The sequence below is a fragment of the Leptopilina boulardi genome, unplaced genomic scaffold (genome assembly GCF_019393585.1).
Source record: "Leptopilina boulardi isolate dan_hultmark-lab unplaced genomic scaffold, ZJU_Lbou_2.1 LbouV2_328, whole genome shotgun sequence".
NCBI classification, from domain to species: domain Eukaryota; kingdom Metazoa; phylum Arthropoda; class Insecta; order Hymenoptera; family Figitidae; genus Leptopilina; species Leptopilina boulardi.
Window position 1 is genome coordinate 819450 of NW_026137894.1, and position 22759 is coordinate 842208.

At 24.6% G+C, this 22759-nt stretch overlaps 1 protein-coding gene across 3 annotated transcripts in view; it reads left to right on the forward strand.

The window, feature by feature from the left end:
• The first annotated feature begins 12248 nt into the window (after nucleotides 1-12248).
• LOC127285041 (venom metalloproteinase 3-like) overlaps nucleotides 12249-22759 on the forward strand; it is an 83771-nt gene continuing 73260 nt past the window's right edge. Inside the window, exon 1 of one of the 3 annotated variants that reach the window (XM_051310825.1) lies at nucleotides 12249-12578. In XM_051310825.1, coding sequence (XP_051166782.1) covers nucleotides 12509-12578 — 70 coding nt within the window. In that variant the 5' untranslated portion in view covers nucleotides 12249-12508. The remainder of the gene's footprint in view (nucleotides 12579-22759) is intronic. The other 2 variants (XM_051310824.1, XM_051310827.1) reach the window with 2 other exon arrangements.

The following is a 22759-nucleotide window of genomic DNA, read 5'->3' on the forward strand; positions in this document are numbered from 1 at the left end:
CGCTACGCAAGATTACGTTATGTATCCTATGTTTTGTGGGATAAATTCTTGTTGCCTTTCCTTTAATCTGACCTGTTAGGAATTTTGAAATTGGAGCATTCTCCCCCTCTCATCCACATATATATATCGTTAGGTTCAATGTTGACTCGGTTGTTACGTATAACATAACGTCTTAGAATTTTGCATTTACGAAGAGGTTATCTATATCTATAAATAAAATTCCAGTTCAAAAATAATAAAAATTCTCGTGTAAGTTTATAAGCAGTAAATAAATAACTGCAACGACAGAAAAAGGGGTTTTTTGAAATTCAGAAAAGACATATATTTAGGGAATAAAATCTAGAAGAATTTTACAATTTGTAATAAACGATACATTTTCAGTTTTATTTCATATTTCATTAATTAAAAATTATAATATAATTATAAAATAATAATAATATTAAAATATAAAAAATTTTTTATTAAAAATCAAGTATATATATTTTTTTGTTTTTTTATCAATAATCGAGAACTTGTGTTTGCCACGATAAAAAAAAACAAAAAAAAAATAATTGTAATCCTTTATAGAAACAACATTCCGCTGTCAGAGAAGCATATTCGTATTATTAAATGCATTTTTAGAGCAGAATTTAAAATGAAATAAATATTGATTTACATGAAAGATTATAGAAATGTTATTTATTCAAGTGTAATAATTAATAACGTATGTGCGTATATATACATATACTTGATCATCTCGCATGTATATATTTATAGACTGCAAGAGATCAACAGAGATCGATTTCCTTGGTTCTTAAATGATTAACGAGTCGGTTAAATATCAAGATCAAACAGGTGATTTGAGTCTGAGATATTCTGCCGATTTTTTTATGGGCAATTTTACTCTCAATCGTTTTATTCTACCAAGAAAACAAGTGTTACTTTATTGTTAATGTGATTGTAATCGCGATTCTTGTCACTATATACTTTTACTACGAAATGCGTCAATGGCCTTTTTTTGAAAAACAAAAATTATTCAAATTAGCAATTATAAGGTAAATCTCATGATTTTATTAATTTTTTTTTAAATTTTATAAAATTCATTCATTAATTAAATTTTATATTTTTTATCAATTAAATTGTTTATTCTTTTATTTAATTAAATTTTTTTTTATTGAAGGAAGTAGAATGTTGCCTAATCAATTTAAAATTCATTGATGTGAAAATATTTACATTCTTTTGCTAATTAAAATACAATTGTGTTGATAAATCTTTTGTTCCATTGATTTTTTTTTTATTATTATTTTATTAGCTATACAAATGATGCTGATTCTTCGATTTCAATGTCTATAGATTGAGTCTCTAAATATGAAAGTTAGAATTTATGTTCTGAAATAATTGCAATATATATAATTGATTTGATCCTTTTTTTCTCTATTAATCATAATAATTATTTATTCGTTTATTTATCAATAATATGAAAATGAGATTATTTGAAATTTGTTTTATCAAAAGTGATATTTATATATATATTGTGAAAAAAGATAAGACTATCAACTTTCTACAACGTGATTTTTGCAAGGATATATTATAACTTTCTTAGTGACACTTCAGGAGTTCAGAAAGTTTCGATATTAAGATTCTCTTTAATAATCTATTGCTTGCGCGACAAATTTATATCCACTTTTTTTTTTACTAACATGGGCGGAAATATTTTTTCTACGTTTCTATTTCAACCAGAGTCTTAAAAAGTAAATTGTTTTTCAAATATAGCTTTAAATGTAAATGTTGAATACCCGCAGTAGAATGTATAAATTTTTAGTATCATTTATTTTTATTTTTTTTCACAATTGTGGTTGTAAAATCCAAGTTTTTTTTGTGAGTTCTTTCATAAATTTCGTAACTTTTATAACTGTTAGAGATGAAGGAAAATAAACATTAAAATTACGAATAATATGCCAATAAAAGACACAACTCTTTGAAATTTTAGAACAGGAAAATGTGTCACTAAAGTCATTCGACCTTTTCTCATCATTATAAACACCTTTTTGCTGAATATAAATATAAAATGAAATATAAAAATATATTTCTCTAATTTTTCATACAGTGTACAGTTGAAATATTTTTTTTTGTATATATGATAAATTTGTCAAAAAAAAGTCTTTCAAATCCTTTTTAAAATGTTCAAAACGAGTTTTGCCTTTTTTTTTGTGTAATATTAAAGGAAGGAAAAAAAAAATTCATTATTATGACAAATTAAGACCCCCCAAAAGTGAAAAATAATTATTCTCAAAAGCAGTGACTAGAAAACAAATGTTTCTCATGACGACATCGTCACCATTAGAAAAAGAATCCCATAAATTATTAAAAAGCCAATGATTAATACTATAAAATAATCACGCATATCAGTCGAGCCCGCTAATTTATCAGATTTTTATTTCTCTAATTTGTGTTTTAGTATATATTATATTGCTATATGTAATAGTAAAAACAAACTCAGGTCCGAAAAAGATAAGGTCGATTAAAAATTCAAAACCATAACTGTATATTCTTCATACATGGAAAATTAACATTCTTTGAATCAAACAAGATTTGATTTTATTTAAAAAAAATATCAATAATCCAAAAGTTATTGAAAATTTTAATTAAGCCGAATTTTTTCATTTATTGTAAAATTATCACGTTATAAAAAAATATCGAATTTTCTATATATATATTAATACACCCAGAGAAATGATGTATTTGTCTAAGAGCTTAAGAAATATTTATTTGATTCAAATAAATTTTTATTTTATTTAAATAAAAAATTTTATTTACGCCAAATAAATAGACTAAATAGACTGTGAGACAAATATACGTTTATTTAACTCAAATATATTATATTTGGTTCAAATAAAACATTTCTTTGGTTGTAATCCTAATAACACAAGATATCTTGGGATATATTGATAATATCCCGCAGATATCCTAGGCATGTCCTATGGATATCAAAAGGATCTCTTAAGGATATCCAAAAAATCGGCGGTTTGGATATCCTTTGGATATTCCATGGATATCTGAGGATATCCACAGGATATCTTCTGGATATCTCTATAGACTTTCATAAATGTCCTCCAGATATCCCATAGATATCGTCAGGATATCCCACAGATATTTTCAGGATATTCTCAGTATATCTTCTGGATGTCAAGAAGATATTCTCAGGATACTGTTTTTAAAGTCATTATATGAGACTACGAGTGAGAATATTCTGTGAATTCAATTTTATATAAATAAAATAAAATGCAACTTGTTTTTCGAGAAAGTTGTTTAATTTGAAAAAATATTAACTAATTTTTTTCTCATTCGTGATTCATTCCTTTATTCATATGCTTAATATCACAGAAAAAACCTGAATTCAAATTGAGTATAGATTCTATACTCAATTTGATTCGCAACAAAAATGAAACTGGTTGTCTCATTTCGAGTTCTAAGGTAAAAGTATCAAAATGAAACAGGCAAGTTTCATTTTGAGAAAAAGAAAAATGGAAAAATATTGTGAAATAACGAATAATTTTGCACAAAAACATGAAATATAATAATTACAAAGAAGTAAATAACACGCTAGACTTAATATATTTGATTAAAAATTGCTTGTAATCGCGTAATAAAATAATAAAGGAAATATGTTTTTAGGTTAGAAAAATGAAAACATGTGTTTTGACAACAGGAACGGTACTGCCAACTTAAATAATAGCGGTAAATTTAAAAACTTATGAAATTAATTATTATCTACGTAAATAATAATAAATAATTTTTATTTAAAAACTTCTAAATATTCGTACTGGTCAAAATAATCTTTCTGGTGTTGTTGAAATATTAGAAACAATAATTGAAATACAAAATTACTCTGCTTATGATGCCAACTTAGAAATCTGAAATTCCAGCCAATATCATTTTGAATAACATGAAGTTTGTCCCATACTCATTTCGATACCCAAAAGAAAATGAGTTGCAACAAAAATGAGTCCAAGTTTTTTCTGTGATTGTCAGAAAATAAATTGGCTTTAAACAATATAAATTCTTCCCCGCAAATAACGAATAACTATTAATATTAATTATACATCAAGTGTATGAGTTTATTTAAAAACTTTGAAAAATGGTTTTCAAATCTTCATTTAAAATAAATTAGAAGTTCATAAGATTTTTGTTTTTATTATATTATTATTCATTATATTAGCTTAACAATTTTAACCTTTAAAAATATATGTTGAGATATTAAATATCCCGTGAATATCCTAAGAATATCCCACGGACATCCTGAGGATATCCCTTGGATATCCTGCGATATAATATCCAATAGATATTTTGTGGATGTCTTAGGGATATCCTGTGGATATCCTGTTGATGTCCCACAGACCGGCGGTTTGGATATCCTAGGGATATCCCAAGATATCCTGGGGACCATTCTAGGATATCGACCATTGATATGGATATCCTAGGGATATCCTTTTGTTATGAGGGAATAATTATTTTTTTATACATATGAAAAATTGCTCCAAGAAAATATTTTTAATAATTTTTATTTGTAATTGTTCTTTTTGATAAAAAGAAAAAAAATCTGGCATAATTAATCTCTCCGTTTAGAGTAATTTTCGTTGGTCATATTATGTGAAATGAAAGACCAGTTTGTTCGTTTTTTTTCACCTTCTTTTATCCATTAATGACCAAGTGAGAACAAGTTTTTCAGAAATCACGAAACAAGAAATGACTCAAGCTGAAATTAGAATATTTTGCTTGATTCGAACTAAAATGACTGCCGTGTGAATGTTTCGTTTAGTTTTTTTTTTTTCTTATTTTTTGTGCGCGCGTGTGCATGTCAACCGGGATTAAAAATTTGGTTTGGAAGATATTTAAATAATTTTTCTTTTATAATTTACGATCTTTCATTGGCATCAGGAATCTATATATTCGAGTAAATATATATAAAGATTCGATACTAATTTAATAATGTATAATTTTATATTCTTTGATTATTGATTCTTAATAACGGTTTTGAAAATTTTTTTTTTTTTTTGAATATTTTATTGTCACTCAATTGAAAATTTTTTTCATTTCTCCGTTATGGTCCTCTTTAAAATTTCAATAAATTCTTTTTTTCGACTGAAAATTGCCAGTATATGACGCACAAATATTTAATCATTCATGTGACAATATTTTATAAATTAATGTATGAGGAAAGAAATTAATTAAAATTTTTTAGAAAAAATTATAGAATTTTAGTTTTCATTTTTTAATTCATTTCTTTCTTTAATTTTTTGTGACATTTATTTTTTTTAAAATTTTTTTAATTAAATTTTAATAATTTTTAATATAAAACAAATTTTTTTTATTTTGATCTAACTTTATTTTTGTATTTGAAAAAAAAATGTTATATGTATGCGTATATTGAGGGAGAAAACGTGAAGGATTTATCCTCAACTTTTTCAATGGATGAGAGAATTTTGCGATAAAACACAAAAATTTTGAAATAAACTAAACTTGCATCAATGACAAAAAAAAAACTGAAATGATTCGATAGTCGTTCAAGGTAGACGACTTCGGATTCTTTAAATGAGGTTGAACCGTAATAAATAAAAAAAAAAGAAAAAAATTCTGGTCTGCCACTACCTTTTCTAAGATCCAGAGTCATTTATTTGAATATGACCATATATAATATTTTAATAAGCGTAAGATATCACCTCTGAGGTTAAATAAATAATTTTTTACTCAAAATCCCTTGCAGAGTGAACACCTGTTTCAAATTAATTTTTTTTTTCGTAGTTTAGAACGAAAGATTGGAACTATTAATATTACAAATTTGAGATCATCTTCATTTTTTCTTTTTTTTCAAAATTCTAAATCGAATGGAAAATTTTTACTTTTAAAATTTTTTAATTCTATTTTTTAAGAAGATATTTTTTTTTGTAGAAAAAATTTGTGGAAAAATGAAATTTTATTGCATTTATTGTAGAGCAATTTTTAATTCTCTGATAAATTAAAAAAATGAACTTTTCAGTATTAATACACTGAGAAAAATGTTTAGTCAGAGCAACCAAAATTTGGTTGGGCCAACAAAAAAATTTTGTTGGTATTTAAGCAACCAAACTATTTGTTTGAGTCAACCAAAAAATTTGGTTGAGTGTTTTTTGTTGGCATAACAAAAATGTTTGGTTAGCACAACCAATTTTTTTTTGTTAGGTCAACAAAAATGTTTGGTTGATCAAACAAACAGTTTTTTTTTGTAAAATGAGCTGAGAGCGAATCAAATTATTTGGTTGTCGCAACCAAATTTTCGTTAGGACAACATTTGGTTTTTTATACCAAACAATTTTGTTGTGTTAACCAAATTATTTTGTTACAAATTTTGGTTGGAATTTAAAAATGTCCAATCAAATAATTTTGTTAGCCTAACCAAATGTTTGGTTGAAATAACTCTACGACTTTGTTTCAGCCAACCAAAATTTCGTTACAAGAACCAAAATTGCCTAATCAAACAATTTTGTTGCAAATACTAAATTTTTTTTCTCACTGTAATTGCGCGATTATTTTTACCTCCTTAAAAAAAAAAGTTTTGTAAAAAATTAAAAATTATTTAAAAAAATTTTGGTAAATAATACATAAGCAGGTGTGGGAAATTAAATTTTTTCTAAAAAATGAAAAAATTTGCAAACAAAATGAAAAAAAATTGTTGAATTGAAAAATTGAAAATTTTTTAAATTATTGTAAATTAAAAAATATATGAAAAAAAATGTTCTGTCTAAATTTGAGTGAAAAATGATTTAATTAAACTCCCAAGTTCCGGTTTAGAGGAAAATTTAAATATATATAGGTATAAACATAAAATGAAGAATTTTAAATTCAAAGTAGCTTTTAAGCGAAAAACGCGTACATGAGTTTTTTTTTTTTTTTTTTTGAAGATATATAAAATTATTCAAACTAAAAAGTGTCTCTCTTGGAATTTCTTGTTTGTGACCGGTAGTAAATATTTTCATGGGAATAAGTCTCACACTATTTTTCTCTTATATATATATATATATATATAGAAGTATACATGTTTCGTTATGAAAGGATTGTAACAATGTAATTTACGAGTGACAAATATTATTTTTATGCTTGTACATACAAAATTCAACTGAGTGATTGAAACAATCTTTTTGTCTTTACTGAAAATCTCGAACCTTTCAAAGCGCCTTTCTCCTTATATTGTTCTTATATTTTTCCAAGTTTTATTTCTTTTTTGTTTCCTTTTTTTATTATATACGATTAACTAATTTTTATGATAAAATTTTAATTGCCATAAAATGGTTATTCAGTTTCTTTTCTCCTGATAAACAAAATATTTATAGGCTCATTAAAAAATATGCGATAAATTTTTTTTTAAATTTATATTCTTTGTCCAATTTTTTTTGCTTGTTAAAAATTGTTTACATTAGAATATTGAAAAAAATTTGTTGTGAAATATTTTTTTAAAATTTTTATTTGACTTATTTTTCCCTTTTTTTTATATAAAAAAAACAAATTTGTGTAAATTTGTATGTGTATAGAATATCAATTTTGATTCAATTAACGAACGCCACTGAATTTTATGGCGATTATTGAAACGTGAAGAATGCAATTAAGCGGTCAAGTTGACACGTGGAGTGTCAAAATAATCACGCAGTTGTTTTAACGGCTCAAATCGTAAATATAAAGGCCTGTAAAATAATCATTTTTATTACATCATTTCGATTACGAAAAAGATATATTTTACAACAAAATGACACAAAAAGAATTTAATTTTATTGAAAATCTCACCTATATAAAAAAAAAGGAAAAAAAGTCGTATAATAAAATAAAAATGTCAAATAGCTCAATAACACTCGATACGAAAAAGAATAATAAATAAATAATTTATTTTCACATAGAAAATTATTTGCACAAATTTTTATAATATAGAAAACTATCGAAGTGAAATATATTTTCCATTTTGCGTCAAAAAAATACAATTCATATCGAGAATAGGGAAATTAATTTTTTTTTCCAATATTCAATCTATTGCGTTTAATAGGAAAAATTTGAAAATCGAAAAATAATTACAAATTTAAAAAATGAATTTTTTTTTTTTTAATATTGGAAATATGATTAGGCATTATGTAATTTCTCATTTATTAATTACATCATATATACACAACAGTTGATTGATCGAAGAATCTTTTGCCAATTTCATGAGTCAGTATAGGTAGTTGTAATACATTAATTATTCATTTTGAGACACATGTATGTATGTTGATGACTTCGATTGACTTATAGAATGAATTAAAAAAAAAGTCGACTTTGAATAGACGAGAAATAATACGTTGACTTCGCGGGTGAATTTTAGTGGAAAATTATAATATAGTTAACTATAATAAATAAACAATAATAGATAATTAGAAAAAATCATTTGTATTTTTTTTATATAAAATTTTTCATCAAATTCATTATCATGATTGCAATTGATAAGAAAAAAATGATTGTGATTTCAAATTATCCGTTGTGTATTTTTTTTTTATTATTTGTTATTCATATTCCTTCTTCAGACACTATGAATATTTTATTAATTACATATCTTGTTTTTTTTAGTGGTTTATTAGCAATGATTTATTGCACTTGAATTAATATATGTAATTTATTAACAGTAAATATTTTTTTATCATTATAAGAAGACTTTACATAATACTGTTAATAAATAAAAAATTTTGAAAAAATTTTACCAGATACTATATAGACGGTGGAAAATTCACCATTATATTTTTAGTTTAAAAAATGTTTAAAAGAAAATAGTTTTCACTTTAAGATTAGCCAAAAGTTTTAAACGTTCCCCAGATAGCACAGAAACTTGCAGCAAGCTTGCGGCAAGTTAACCGTGCAAGCTTGCTGTAAGCTTTCCAGGAAAGGTTGCTGCAAGCTTGTCTGAGCTAGCGAAATGTCCCACCCAGGGCAAGCTTGCCTTGAAAGCTTGCTGTAAGCTTTCCAGGAAAGGTTGCTGCAATCTTGCCATGAAAGATTGCTGCAAGCATACTAAGAATGATTGTGGCAAGATTGCCGTGAGAGATTGCTGTAAGCATGCTACGTAAAGTTGCAGGAGAATTTCAACAAGCTTCTGGAAAGGTTGCTGCAAGCTTGCTGCAATTTTTAAAAAATACATTTTAAATTAAAAAAAAATTTATTTGTTTTTTTTTTTAAATTTGAAAATCCTTGTGACGTTTATTATTATTAATTATGTCCTGTTTATTTTCATTTGGAAACTTAACGAGAAAATTTTCGAAACAAATTTGAGGGGACTGGGAATTGAACCCGGGTTCGACAGACACTAACCAAAGACCCTAACCGAGAACCTACTCGACCAACTATCAGAGAATAAAAAAATCTTGCTCTTAACCCTCGACTGTTTCGTTCATATGAACATTCAGAACTTTCGGCTCATACTTTTAGGTTAACATATGAAATATATACTTTTATTTGCAAAATTCATTTTTTTTGGAACATAGTTTTTTTTCTGAATTTTTAAACTAATGGAGAGGGATTTTCACTGCAAATAAGATTTTTCTAGTCCAATCATAGTTAAGAGACTAAAATTTCAAGAAAGTTCAAAAATTGTCATTTTCTTGTTTTTTTAGTAAACATTTACAACGTAAATAAATTAATAATCAATTTTTCTACTTCAACTATAATTTTTATCGGAAAATTTATTTAAATTTTTTTCATGCTGATAAATTCTCTGTCTAACAAACTCTCTTTCCATAAAATTATTCTTAAATAAAGGAAAAGGTAAAATTTTAATCCATTTAAATTTACGTTATTCATTGAGGAAAACATTTTTTTTGGGGGGGGGATTATTTAGAATTTAAAATTATTCTATTTATAAAAATTTTGAAAAAATAAATTATTTTTGACAATTTTAAAATTTTTATTTTTTTGAAAAAATGAAAATATTTTAAAAATCCATACGATTTATTATTTAGAATCATGATGAAATTTTAGGTATAAAAAAAATTTCCATAAAAAATAATAAAAATAATAGAAGTAAAATTTAAAAAAAAATTCTATTTAACGAATCAAAATTTATATTCTTTAGCGTTGTGTTTTTTTTTGGCATTCATTAGAACCTAAAACCATATTTAATTAGGAAAAAATTAAAGAAAAATAATGTTTGTTTTAGAATTAAAATTAACTATCACTGAGAAAAATATGCTATTGAATCAATAGCATTTCTGCCAAAGGTATAAAAATTATTTATTAATTTAATTTATTAATATTTAGAAACTGTTTTTCTAATTTTCTAAACTGTCACCTCTAAATAAATTAAATTATTTTAGTTTAGTTTATTGAGAATTTAAAATTAGAAAAACAGTTTCTAAATATTAATAAATTTTTTAATTGAACTCAAAATTCTGACAGAAAAATTTGAACTTCTCTCCTAATTTTCATTATTTTTCAATACAAATTTTTTCTATAAATTTATTTAATTTCTATAAATTTTTTCTATAAATTAAATTTTTGTCCTCAAAAAGTAAAAATCATACATTATTATTAATATCAAATAGAAAAATTAATTTTGAATAATTTAAAAAAAAATTATTTTGAATAATTTTTAAATTTATTGAAAATTATTATTATTATTATTATTATTATTATTTTGAATTAGACCTTCTTTTAAAAAAAAATTATGATTGAAAATTTTGAGAATTATTCTAACTCAAATCTTAAATCACTTATAGAAATTGGAAATTTTGGTTCTTATCACGAAAAATATTTCAAAAACTTTTTAATTAGAATCAATTTTCAATGTTCATAAATCAAACTTGAAGAATTTTTAACTAAAAAGGAACTAGAAAAATTTGTTTAAATAAATACATTGAACTGAATTATTTGTATCGAATCTTTACATTTTGCCTGAAATGAAAAATAATAATTTAATAAAATCTCCCATGTTTTCTGTCAGTACCTATACTCTCTTAATCTGAATCAGTGAAAATTTTCACTGATTGCAATTCAGTGACTCACTTTTCACTAATTTTCAGTGAAGATCATTGGTTGAATCAGTGAATTTTTCACTGATTTTAAATCAGTAACCCACTTTTCACTGATTCAGATTAAGAAAGTATACATCTGTCTGGAGCTGTGAAAACATTGTTTGAATGTTACATACGAGTCCCAAATTTTGTAACATATATACACACATTATTATCATTATGTCAAAACGTCAAATAAATTATTCATTGTTTATTTTAGCTTATTTTCACAATATATATTCTCATTCGAAAAAAATGTCACTTTTATTGGTATTTCTCTGTAGCGATGAACAATGAAATATTATAAATTGCTCAAGATAATAAATTTTTCAATATATGAATTATATTTGCATTCGATTAAAAAAAATAAAAAAAAAAAATCCCCCACCCCAATAATAACAATAATAATAGGTAAAAATCAATTACAGAAAAAATTGAAATTTATGCGTGTATATATATATATGTATGTTAATTGAAATCTCTGCAATGGACTTTTGCGAGTCATTATTATTCTACAATGCGTTCGTTGAAGTCACAGTCACTCGCGTACGCAATGTCCCCGAGACTTGTATCTCTCATTGAAGTCTCTTCATCAGTCGTTATATACTCAAAACGCTTGCGTGTCTGTAAACATAACGTGTTTGATTGTTACGTTCTTGACATAAAAGAGAAATTTTTTTTTTTTTATCATTTTCAAAAAGTGTATAATTTTTTTTTTTTAATAAACTTTGATAATTTTTTTCTTTATATTTTAAATTAGTGTTTTTTCTAGGACCTTAATATATCAAATACTATTTTCAAGCTTGTGGCCTTTGGTCCATATAATTAAAATTAACAAAATTCTTCTTTAGTTAGTCTTTATTGATTTTCTAATGCATTTTCGCTGCGAACACAGCTCATCAGGACTACGAAAAAATCCACAAATTAATATAAGATTTTTGGGACGTTGTACATTAGTATAATTAATTTAGGTTTTTGCTTACCACATTTGAAGTGTTTTAATATTTTAAAGAAAAACAAAGTTCGTTCTCACTAATTAGTGCGATAATTAAATATCCCAAAAAAAAATTATACAACAATTAAAATACTGATTTTCTAAATATGGAGCTAATTTATTTAAATGACAAAAAACGAGAGTAATATATATATATATACAATACCAACAATAAGGAAAGAAATAAAGGAAATGCCGCGTTGTGGAAATGGATGGGACAACTTTCATATGAAAAACAAGTGCCTTACATAAAAGAAGAAAGGCTATTAAACTTTGTGGAATGAGAGTTGCCATATACCTATATATATATCGAAGACATTCTGCACAAGTTTTGTATAATAGTCCACCTATAAAGTATGTAATGAACAGAACTCTTGTATGTATATATACCATATGTGCGATTTTCCTGTGTATAAGGTAAACACAATTTCCGGACTCCTTGAGATGTGAGCAATAAGCATTGACTGGTCTAACCGGAAAAATGCATCAAGGTGATGAAGTTGCTGACCTGGTGCTGGAATTTATGTGCTACGTGGAGCCGCAAGCTTTATGTGAGTTTGCAATGGAATGTGTGTTGTATATATATATATATATATATATATATATATATATACATATATGGTTCCTTTGGAGTAGTATAAATATATATGTGTTACTTATACTACTTCTCTTATTGCACTTTGAAGACGACCCTGAGAAAAAGGAGAGAGTGACTATAAAAATTTTCAAACATTTCGAAAAACTAGTTGCAATAAAAAATTCGACATCATTTTTTTCACCTTATATAATATAGTTCAATTCTAATATTTAAAAAACAATTCGATTTTCCATATTGATATAAAATATCGCGTCAATATAAGATACGAAAATCACAATTTTTTTTTTTTACTTCTAAAATTCTCAACTTTGTACAATGAAAAACAATTTGATTCAAGTAATCGGTTAGGGTCAATTGGGGTAAATCCGAACGCTTTTAGTAAGTTTCAACAATAACATAAGTTTTTTCTTTAAAAAAAAAATACTTCCGGTATTCTGGTGCATGAAGTTGTTACTTTACTTTCATAGAACAATTTTATGGGGTAGAAAAAATTTTTGATAAATTACAATCGCAGGAAACTTAGCGTTCGTATTTACCTCAATACTTTGCAACTTTCCTAAAATATGGGGGTAAATACGAACGCCACTGTATTTCAGAAAAATCTTAGGGAAAATAAATTTAAAGTATTGCAATTGTTAAACTTATATAAAAACTCAAAAAAATACGATAATAAACCTATTATGTAATAATGCATCATATATAAATACAAAAATCAAACAGGTTAAAAATTAAAATGCATTACACAATTAAAACCTTCAATAACTTTATCAAATCATAACGGATTTTTGCAAAACTTGGTACAGAAAGTATTTTGGAGTGATTGAATGTAAATACAAAAATAAAAGTCAAATTTTTTAAATTCAAAATGGCGTACTTTCCTAAAACTTATTTTTAAAAATGATCAAATTTGCTAACCCTGAAACCCCCAGAGTAACAATTTTCGAGCGAATCCAATGAATTTTTTAATTCTCGTCCGCCATTTTGAATTTTGAAAAACTGACTTCAAATTGGTAATTAGCGACCCCAAAAACCGTAGAATACCAAATTTTATTAAGATCCTGAAAAACTTTTTTCAACAAACCATTTGGCAAAAAAATTGAAACACTCCTTCGAGAGAACAGAGATTAAGTTTCTGCTTATTAATTACTAACGAGGATACGTATAGAAAGAAAAACTTTTTTCTATGTACTTTTATAATGTTAAAATAATAGTGTAATCAAATAAAAACAATTTTGTGTGGCTTTGATGTAAAAAAAAATTATTAAAAATACCGTTCGGATTTACCCCAGTTTTCCAATTTTCTTGGGTAAATACGAACGGTCTGATATTATTAATAAAATTTTACAGAAGGCAAAAATCAAATATAGTTTCTGTTCTAGTATTCATAACAAACAATTATAAATAATAAAATGAATTTTTAGCTTCTTTTTCTTCAAATACGAGACAAAATACTGAAAGAGTGTCATCTTTGATTTTCAATCTTTTTTGCAATACTTGTTATCTTTGTTTATGCTGTTGCTAATTAACAAACAAAAAATGGGATAATACTTAGAATCTCTTCAAGAGGATCTGAGGTAAAAATTCTCATATCGAACTTATTTTTAAAAATTTTAATTAACCTGAAATAATTAGCGTTCGGATTTACCCCCCGTTCGGATTTACCCCGACTGACCCTACTTGACTATTAAATGAATATTTTTAAATAATTATTATTTTAGTTAAATTGCATTTTGTTTCAAAATACAAAAATTATTGGTTCACATATGCAGTTAAATTAATTGAAATAAATATTATTTGATTCAAATAAATATTTATGGGACGCATGCGCACAGAAAAAAAGGTGGGTAAAAAGTTGTAAAGATAGAGGATAAAAGTCGTTAGGATATACAGGGTAAAGGATAAATTTGTGATGGATAAAAATGTTACTAAAATATTACTAGAAAAATGGATGTCATATTTGAGAAAACTGTCTAATTTTAATAAAAATATTAGTAATTTTACACTTAACTTATTAAATTCACAAATTTTATATAAATAAATAATTGCACGTGGAAATATTTTGCCTATAATTATTGTCTATTAATAAAAATATCTTTGACTAATATGTGTAAAATGTGATTAGTAAACAAACACCCCTAACCTCAAAATTTATATTTTATCACGAATTCAGAGAATCTATAAATGCAATTGAATCAAATATATAACAAAATTAATTATCAACACACATTTTAATTTTATTAGATTTCAATAAGCGTTTTCCATGTTCAAAGTATGAATAAAATTGATGAAAGTGGAAACAAATTTTCTTCCCCCCGTAAGAATAACATTGTGTCGTCTGTTTGTTGTCTCTCCAGGCCTCTGACGTCATATCTTGAACTCGAAATATCTCGATGAACTGACACAGCCTAATATGCACAAAAAATTCAGTTACTACCCAACTCTGCTTTCGTGCAACAATACAGACGTTGAGTTGTAATTTCCCAATTCTGATTATTTACGCACTGTCGTCAGCTGTCAGTTATATTAGTCAAAGATATTTTTATTAATAGACAATAATTATAGGCAAAATATTTCCACGTGCAATTACTTATTTATATAAAATTTGTGGATTTAATAAGTTAAGTGTAAAATTACTAATATTTTTATTAAAATTAGACAGTTTACTCAAATATGACATCCATTTTTCTAGTAATATTTTAGTAACATTTTTATCCATCACAAATTTATCCTTTACCCTGTATCCTAACGACTTGTATCCTCTATCTTTACAACTTTTTACCCACCTTTTTTTCTGTGTGATTATGTTCTAGAAATCATTAGTTAGAATTATAATTTTATGAAATTTCATTTGTCATAATTATTTTTGAGCCGAATTTTGTATTTGTTCGAATTAGTATTTTGCAGAATTTTCATCAAAACGATTTTCTATATTATAGAATTTTTATATAATCGAAAATTCACTTCACAGAATTTTTATTTATTCGAATTTTCATTTAACATAATAGGCATTTTAAAGAATTTTTATTGGGTAGAATTTCATTGCATAGAATTTTCATTTTATTCTTTCAGATGAATTTTCATTTGTTCGAATTATTATTTGATATAATTTACATATAACCGATTTTTCATATTACAGAATTTTTACTTAACCGAAAAATAATCCGAAATCTTTATGTCGATTGTTTGTTCGGACATTTTCAATTTCGGACAAATGAATATTCTATCAATTAGAAACTCTGTTTAATGATTTTTCGATTAAATAAAAATTCTGTTATATGAAAAATCGGTTATATAGAAATTATATCAAATAATAATTCGAACCATTTAACCATTTAAGCCAATATTACAAAAAATTTGACGTGATGTGCCATTTTTGAGGTAGGATTCGTATTCTACGTCAAAAAACCTATAAAAATCACCTTCCCCTTTCTTTGTAACAGAAGTGACCCAAAATTTTGTAGGCCTGTGTTATTTAAACAACAAAATTTGTTATTGTTTATAAAATAAAATTTTTTCTCTTCGAATTAAATTATATGGAAACTTTTTACTACAAAAAACACCATACAAAATACACAAAAATACGTAGTATAAAAAAAACCGGATATATTTTTAAAAAATTCAAAATTTCGAAAATTTTAAAAAATTCCGAAAATATTGAAAAAATCGTTTTTCCCACAAACAGTTTTAAAAGCAAGAATTTAACCTTTAAATTACAAAAAATATAGTAAATTTTGAAAAAAAAATTCTGAATGAAAAATTTTCATGAATTTAAATTACAGTTTAATTTTACTAATGAATTAGGGAAGAAAATTATTTTTTTAAATTAATTTTATTAAAATTTAACTGTCATATAAATCATATGTTAATTTATTAGGTAATAAAATGCACGGATAGTTTTTGTGAATTTTTTTTTTAAATATGGAACTCCTGTGGAGTTGGTGTAATGCGATATATATATATAGAGAGAGAGAGATATGACATCTGTAATATTACTTCATGACATCTACCAACTTTTTGAAACAATTAAGTCACTCGATTGTTTCTGTGACTTTGTGGCTTTTATACAAACACTTAGTGGTTTCATGGGAATTAATTCTATTCCCCTAACTGATATTTAAGACACACTCTTTATTGCTATGTAATTTCTGAACAATTGTGGCATTTCGAGTGGAATTAAGTGCCATTTGCGTCTATCGCAATCATAATTGCATAGCACACAAAAATAGAACAACTATTGTTGTAATTAAAAAAGTATATACGATAATTTTTACACTCGTAGAAAAAAAAAACTAAACTCAAAAGTATTCTATTTATTTTGATATACACTTACAGCAAAAATGTCAATATAATTTATTTTGAATTTTAGACAAAAAAAAAGTTATTCTTAACTTAATTTTGATTAAAAAGAAATCGTCTATAAATTAACATTTTTTAAATAGTTTTTTTTTTATTTATTTTAAAATAAAATATTTTGTCAAACACTTTTACCCAAAACTATCACTCACATCATTAATGGCCATTTGCACAGGGTAATGAAACTCAAAAATTGTACACAGGAATGTATTGCCAAATTAAACAATAAAAGTGAAACGTTCCAAATGATGTGTCTATGAAATGTAACATTTGGGACGTTTCACTTAATTTAACAACACATCCCTGTGTACAACCTTTAAGTTTAACTACCCTGTGCAAAATGTCCGTGTAAATGTTGTTATCAAGTTTTATCGTAAATAGTCACAAATTTATTTGTACCATTTCAACAAAACAAACAAATAAAAACAAATTTATTTGTCAAAAAAAATGTTTACTATAGACAAAAAAATTTAATTTAATAAAAAGTTTAGTAATATTCCTGTAATAACTTCGATATTATAGATTACAATATATTAATAAATGTAAATATAATGATAAAATCGAAATACTCTAATGTTGCAGGTATATGTAAATTAGAGCATATCTGTGACGCGCTCTAAAGAAATGAATATAAGAAGTAACCAAATTATAGGTTATGTTAACGTTAGTTTTATCGTTTTATCTTGATTAAAAGGATTAAAAGTTCCTTTTTAATTATGTGTAAATCAAAATCAGTTTTTATCATATATATTTTAATAAGGAGTCATCAATGATTTGTATTAACATATTTGATTCTCTTGTGTATGTATTTTTACTTCGCAAACATTCAAAAGATAAATTTTTATATTTTTTTTTGTAATTTTTCAGTTTTCTCCAAGAAAGTTATTTACATTTAAAAATAGTGAAAATAAGCAAAGTGCCAATTTTTCTTGCTTTTTATTTCACATTTATAAAGAAAAAAGGAGGAAAGTGTTAAGAAAAACTAAAAGTTAGTCACAGGTACTTTATATTTTGTAAGGTTTTCTTCAATTTAGTGAATTTAATGACTTCTCTTTCTCACATGATTTAATAGATGAAATTTGCAAATTTAGGTTATTTGACAGGTGAACTTGAAAATTATATTTTATATATTATTTCACATATTTAAATAATTATATCATGATAAATCATGATAAATTTATTTATTCTTTTATTCATTCCATTTTTTTTATGGTAAATTCTATGTTTTTTTTTGCATATTTTCTAATGGCTAAAAAATTGACAGTTTTCAGCACCTCATATACTTTAAATTCATATTTTACAATAAATAATTAAAATTTTAATAAAATTCTTTTCATTTCGTGATCTTGATAACTTCAAAATAATTCCTGCAAAATAATATTAATTTTTAAAAATTATTCAGCAACAACTTCAGTCGAAATATAATTGATTGACCCGTGCATTAAATGATTTTTATTTGTATAAAATTATTTTCTATTTAAATCAAATTAATTGTATTTAAACAAATAATTTCTGTATTTGAAACAAAATTTAATTAACTGAAAAAATATTTGGTTCAAGGAAATATTTATTTGATAATAGACAAGTATAAGATTATTTTAATGGAATTTATTTATTTTTTTGTATTTTTCACATTCTTAAAATAAGGAAAGTAACGATTTGTAACAAATGGCTTCTGTTCATTTGAATTTTACTTCCTTATAGATATGTATAATATATTCATTGACATTTATTGGAAAATACAATATTTTGGTTACATTACTATTTAGATCCATTTAGTATAAGTTAAACGAGAAGAGGGAAAAAGATCGTAAAGTAGTTCGTCGGGTTTGCTTTAGAAATTATAACTCAATTATCACACATTTAAACAATTTGAATTATTATTATGACACTTTACCAATTGTACATAATATGTATTCTAACTTTGGTAATATGTATTCATTAGATCCATTTAGCGCGAGAAGAATCGTTGGAATGTGTATATATATATATATTCTATATTGAATTGAAAAGCGAAACTATTTGAAAAGAGAAAAAAAATCGTTGACTCAATTAAGTATATTACATTGCAAAATATAATTGCATTATATACCCTGTTCGAAAACCTTGATTATGCATTCATCCGCCGTGTGATAAAAAAACACGCTTCAATCGGAGGACAAAGTTATTATTTCTTTATTTAAACTAACTTGTATACATATAAATTATATCTCTTCTTATATAGACTGTTTGAATAATAGTTTTCTTGCATTTCAAAAAAAAATTTAACTTATCAAAATTTTTCCAATTTTTACTGTTTTACTTGTATGTAAATTGTATTATATTCAGAATGATATACACTACCATCGAAAATTGTCGGTAAGATTAACGTGCGAGGAGTGGGAATTCGGTGCGGACTTTAAAGCAAGATATTTTAAATTAGAAAAAAGTTAGAGGTTTCTAACTTAGATGGTTGGAAAGCTGATAAAATTCTGCTTCTGAATGTATATCAAGAAAATTTTTTCTTTTTTTTTTGTATTTATAACACCGAAAAGATTTCAAGAAAAAAATATGCAATTTACTACTTCGTACTTTCGTACTAATGTTTTTGACTTCCGGCATAATCTAGAATAATGTATGGAAAAATTTGACAATTTTACAACATAATCTTTAAGATCTCAGCTTTAATTTGCATTTTTGTAACTTAAAAAATGTTTTGTGGTTCCTTAAATATGTTTAAAAAAAGGTCCGAGCATTGTTTTCTACAACTCAGCCGTCGATCATCACTTTTTGCCGCCTCGCTGCTGGCTTGTAGAAAAACATGCTCGAACATTTTTTAACATATTTCAGGAACTACAAAACATTTTTTAAGTTTTCAAAACTTTAACACAATCTTTAAGTTCTTAGCTTTAATTTGCTTTTTTGAAAACTTAAAAAATGTTTTGTAGTTCCTGAAATATGTTAAAAAATGTTCGAGCATGTTTTTCTACAAGCCAGCAGCGAGGCAGCAAAAAGTGATGATCGACGGCTGAGTTGTAGAAAACAATGCTCGGAACTTTTTTTAACATATTTCAGGAACCACAAAACATTTTTTAAGTTACAAAAATGCAAATTAAAGCTGAGATCTTAAAGATTATGTTGTAAAATTGTCAAATTTTTCCATACATACATTATTCTAGATTATGCCGGAAGTCAAAAACATTAGTACGAAAGTACGAAAATTGCATTTTTTTTTCTTGAAATCTTTTCGGTGTTATAAATACAAAAAAAAATTTCTTTATATACATTCGGAAGCAGAATTTTATCAGCTTTCCAACCATCTGAGTTAGAAACCTCTAATTTTTTTCTAACTTAAAATATCTTGCTTTAAAGTCCGCACCGAATTTCCACTCCTCGCACGTTAATCGTACCGACAATTTTCGACGGTAGTGTATAAAAAAAAGTTCTAGTTGAAGTTATTAGGTCCAGGGTGTCTAGCCACCTAGAATTCCTTGAAAACCTGGAGAAGTCCTTGATTTTTTTTTTTTTTTACCTGAAAAACCTGGAAAAGTTCTTGAATTTTTTATCAGGTCCTGGAATTTTTATATTTCGTGTAAGAATTTTTTTTACAACCGCGTTTGGAAACACAAAATTCATAAACGTTTTTATGTGACTTTTCCGATATTTTCTAAAACATTTTTTTTAAAGAAAATACGACTTTATTGGAATAACATTCACATTTTCCAAAATTGAATTATTTGAAAGAATATTAACTAGAATTCTTCGCAAAATTAATTATATTTAATAATTTTAATTAAATTCTTTAAAAATTCCATTATTTAAAATATTTTTCACTTGAAAGTTCTTTTAACTGCAATTATCTAAAATACCTGATGTAAAAAAATTCATTAATTAAAATTTATGAGCTTTAATTTAAAATTTCCTGAAATTCAATTATTTCTAAAAATTTTTACTTGTAACTCACAAAAAATTTATTTACTTATAAAAATTTTAAACAACAACTTTTTCAAATTTCAGTTATTTCTAAAAATTTTTACTAAATTTATTTTTTTAAATAATATTTTAATGAAGTTCTTCGAAAATTTAATTATTTAAAATATTTTCTAAACTTCTGAATTCGTACACTTTGCTAAAATAATATTTCGAACAGTTTTTATTTTTTTAAATAATTTTAAATTATTTTTTCAATTTTTCCTATTATGAATTGAATTTTTGAAAATTCATTTAATTATGAAATATTGTAAATAAAATTTCTTGAAAATATTCCTATGAAACATTATTAAGAATTTATTTAATTTCTAATTACAATTGTTTGATAATAAAGTATTTACTAATTGTATTTATTTAAAAATAAAAGAAGCGACTTTTTTGAGTTTTCTTGTAATGTAAATCGACTTTTTTCCTTCCTCTAAATTCGATCGTAAGCCAGAAAATGCCAAAAATTAAATTTATTCATTACTAGTTTACTATAAAAAGACACTTAAATTAATTTAATCTTGTACATTTAATGTATTTTTGTTATTGTTTGTTAAAATAGTACATAACTGGAAAAAAAATTTTTTAACCTGGAAAAATCATGGAATTTTATTTGGCAAAAATGCTAGACACCCTGTAGGTGCATTTGGTTAAAAAATACTTTGTAGTTATTTTAACAAAAATATAACTAGAAAAATTAGTAAGGGGATATTTAACATTATAATCTGGTTAGACTCAGCAGAATTTTAGTTGTACTAACCACAATTTTTTCAGTGAAATTACAAAATTAGTAGTTAAGAACATAAAATTTGTTCTTTTTCAATATTTGTTTTATTTATATAATTTCATTATTCATTTTTATTACTTATATTTATATTATAAACTTAATATTAATATTATTATTATTATTATTTATATTATTTATTTAATTAATTATTTAGCAAATAATAAAATTTATATTAATAAAAAGTAACGTATTTCAAAATTAAGGAATAATACAAAATTAGAAGTTTAATTAAAGTTTAAAGTTATAAAAATTAAAAAAAAAATTTTATTGAAATAAAAATAAAAATTGTACTATAATCTATGACTTCCGTTCTATGGTACTATTTTTGAAGAGTAATTATAAATCAATTTATGTTTAGGTAAAAATGTGGTGAGTGAATAACACACTATAAAACAGGAAATAATTAGTAATTTTTTGAAACGTGAAAATGTTTCATGTCAAGATGCTCTAAAAGATGGGAAGCTGATTTGTTAATTTGTTAGAGGCACGATGTCATTGTGGAATATAATACATTGTCTGATGGTATTAATTTCACACTTTATGAGTGAAATGGAATTTACGTGTCACGGCCAGTGACGATGTATATATATATATATATATATATATATATCTTTTTTTCGCAAGGTGTGTATGTAATTAAAATACAATACTGATATTAACATCTGATAATTTGGCCAATTTGAATAGACGATGATGAATTTTGAAAGTATATCTTTATCTTCACAAAAATGAAGTTTATATTTCAATCAACAAAATACGAAGGTCTTATTTAAATAATAAATTGATAAATATATAATTTCTCGCTTCCTTTTTTTTTTATAAATAGTTATATCAATTATTCTTTTATTTCTGTCCACAATAATTTATTTTAATTTTTAATTAATAATTATCTTCATTATAATGAATATATTAATCTCAGTTATTATATATCTTTTTAATCTTCATATAAATATTCATATTTTTATTATTTTTAGCTTTCTTGACAGTCGTATATTATTATAATATTTATTATTATACGTATCTTGAGAATTAAATTTCTC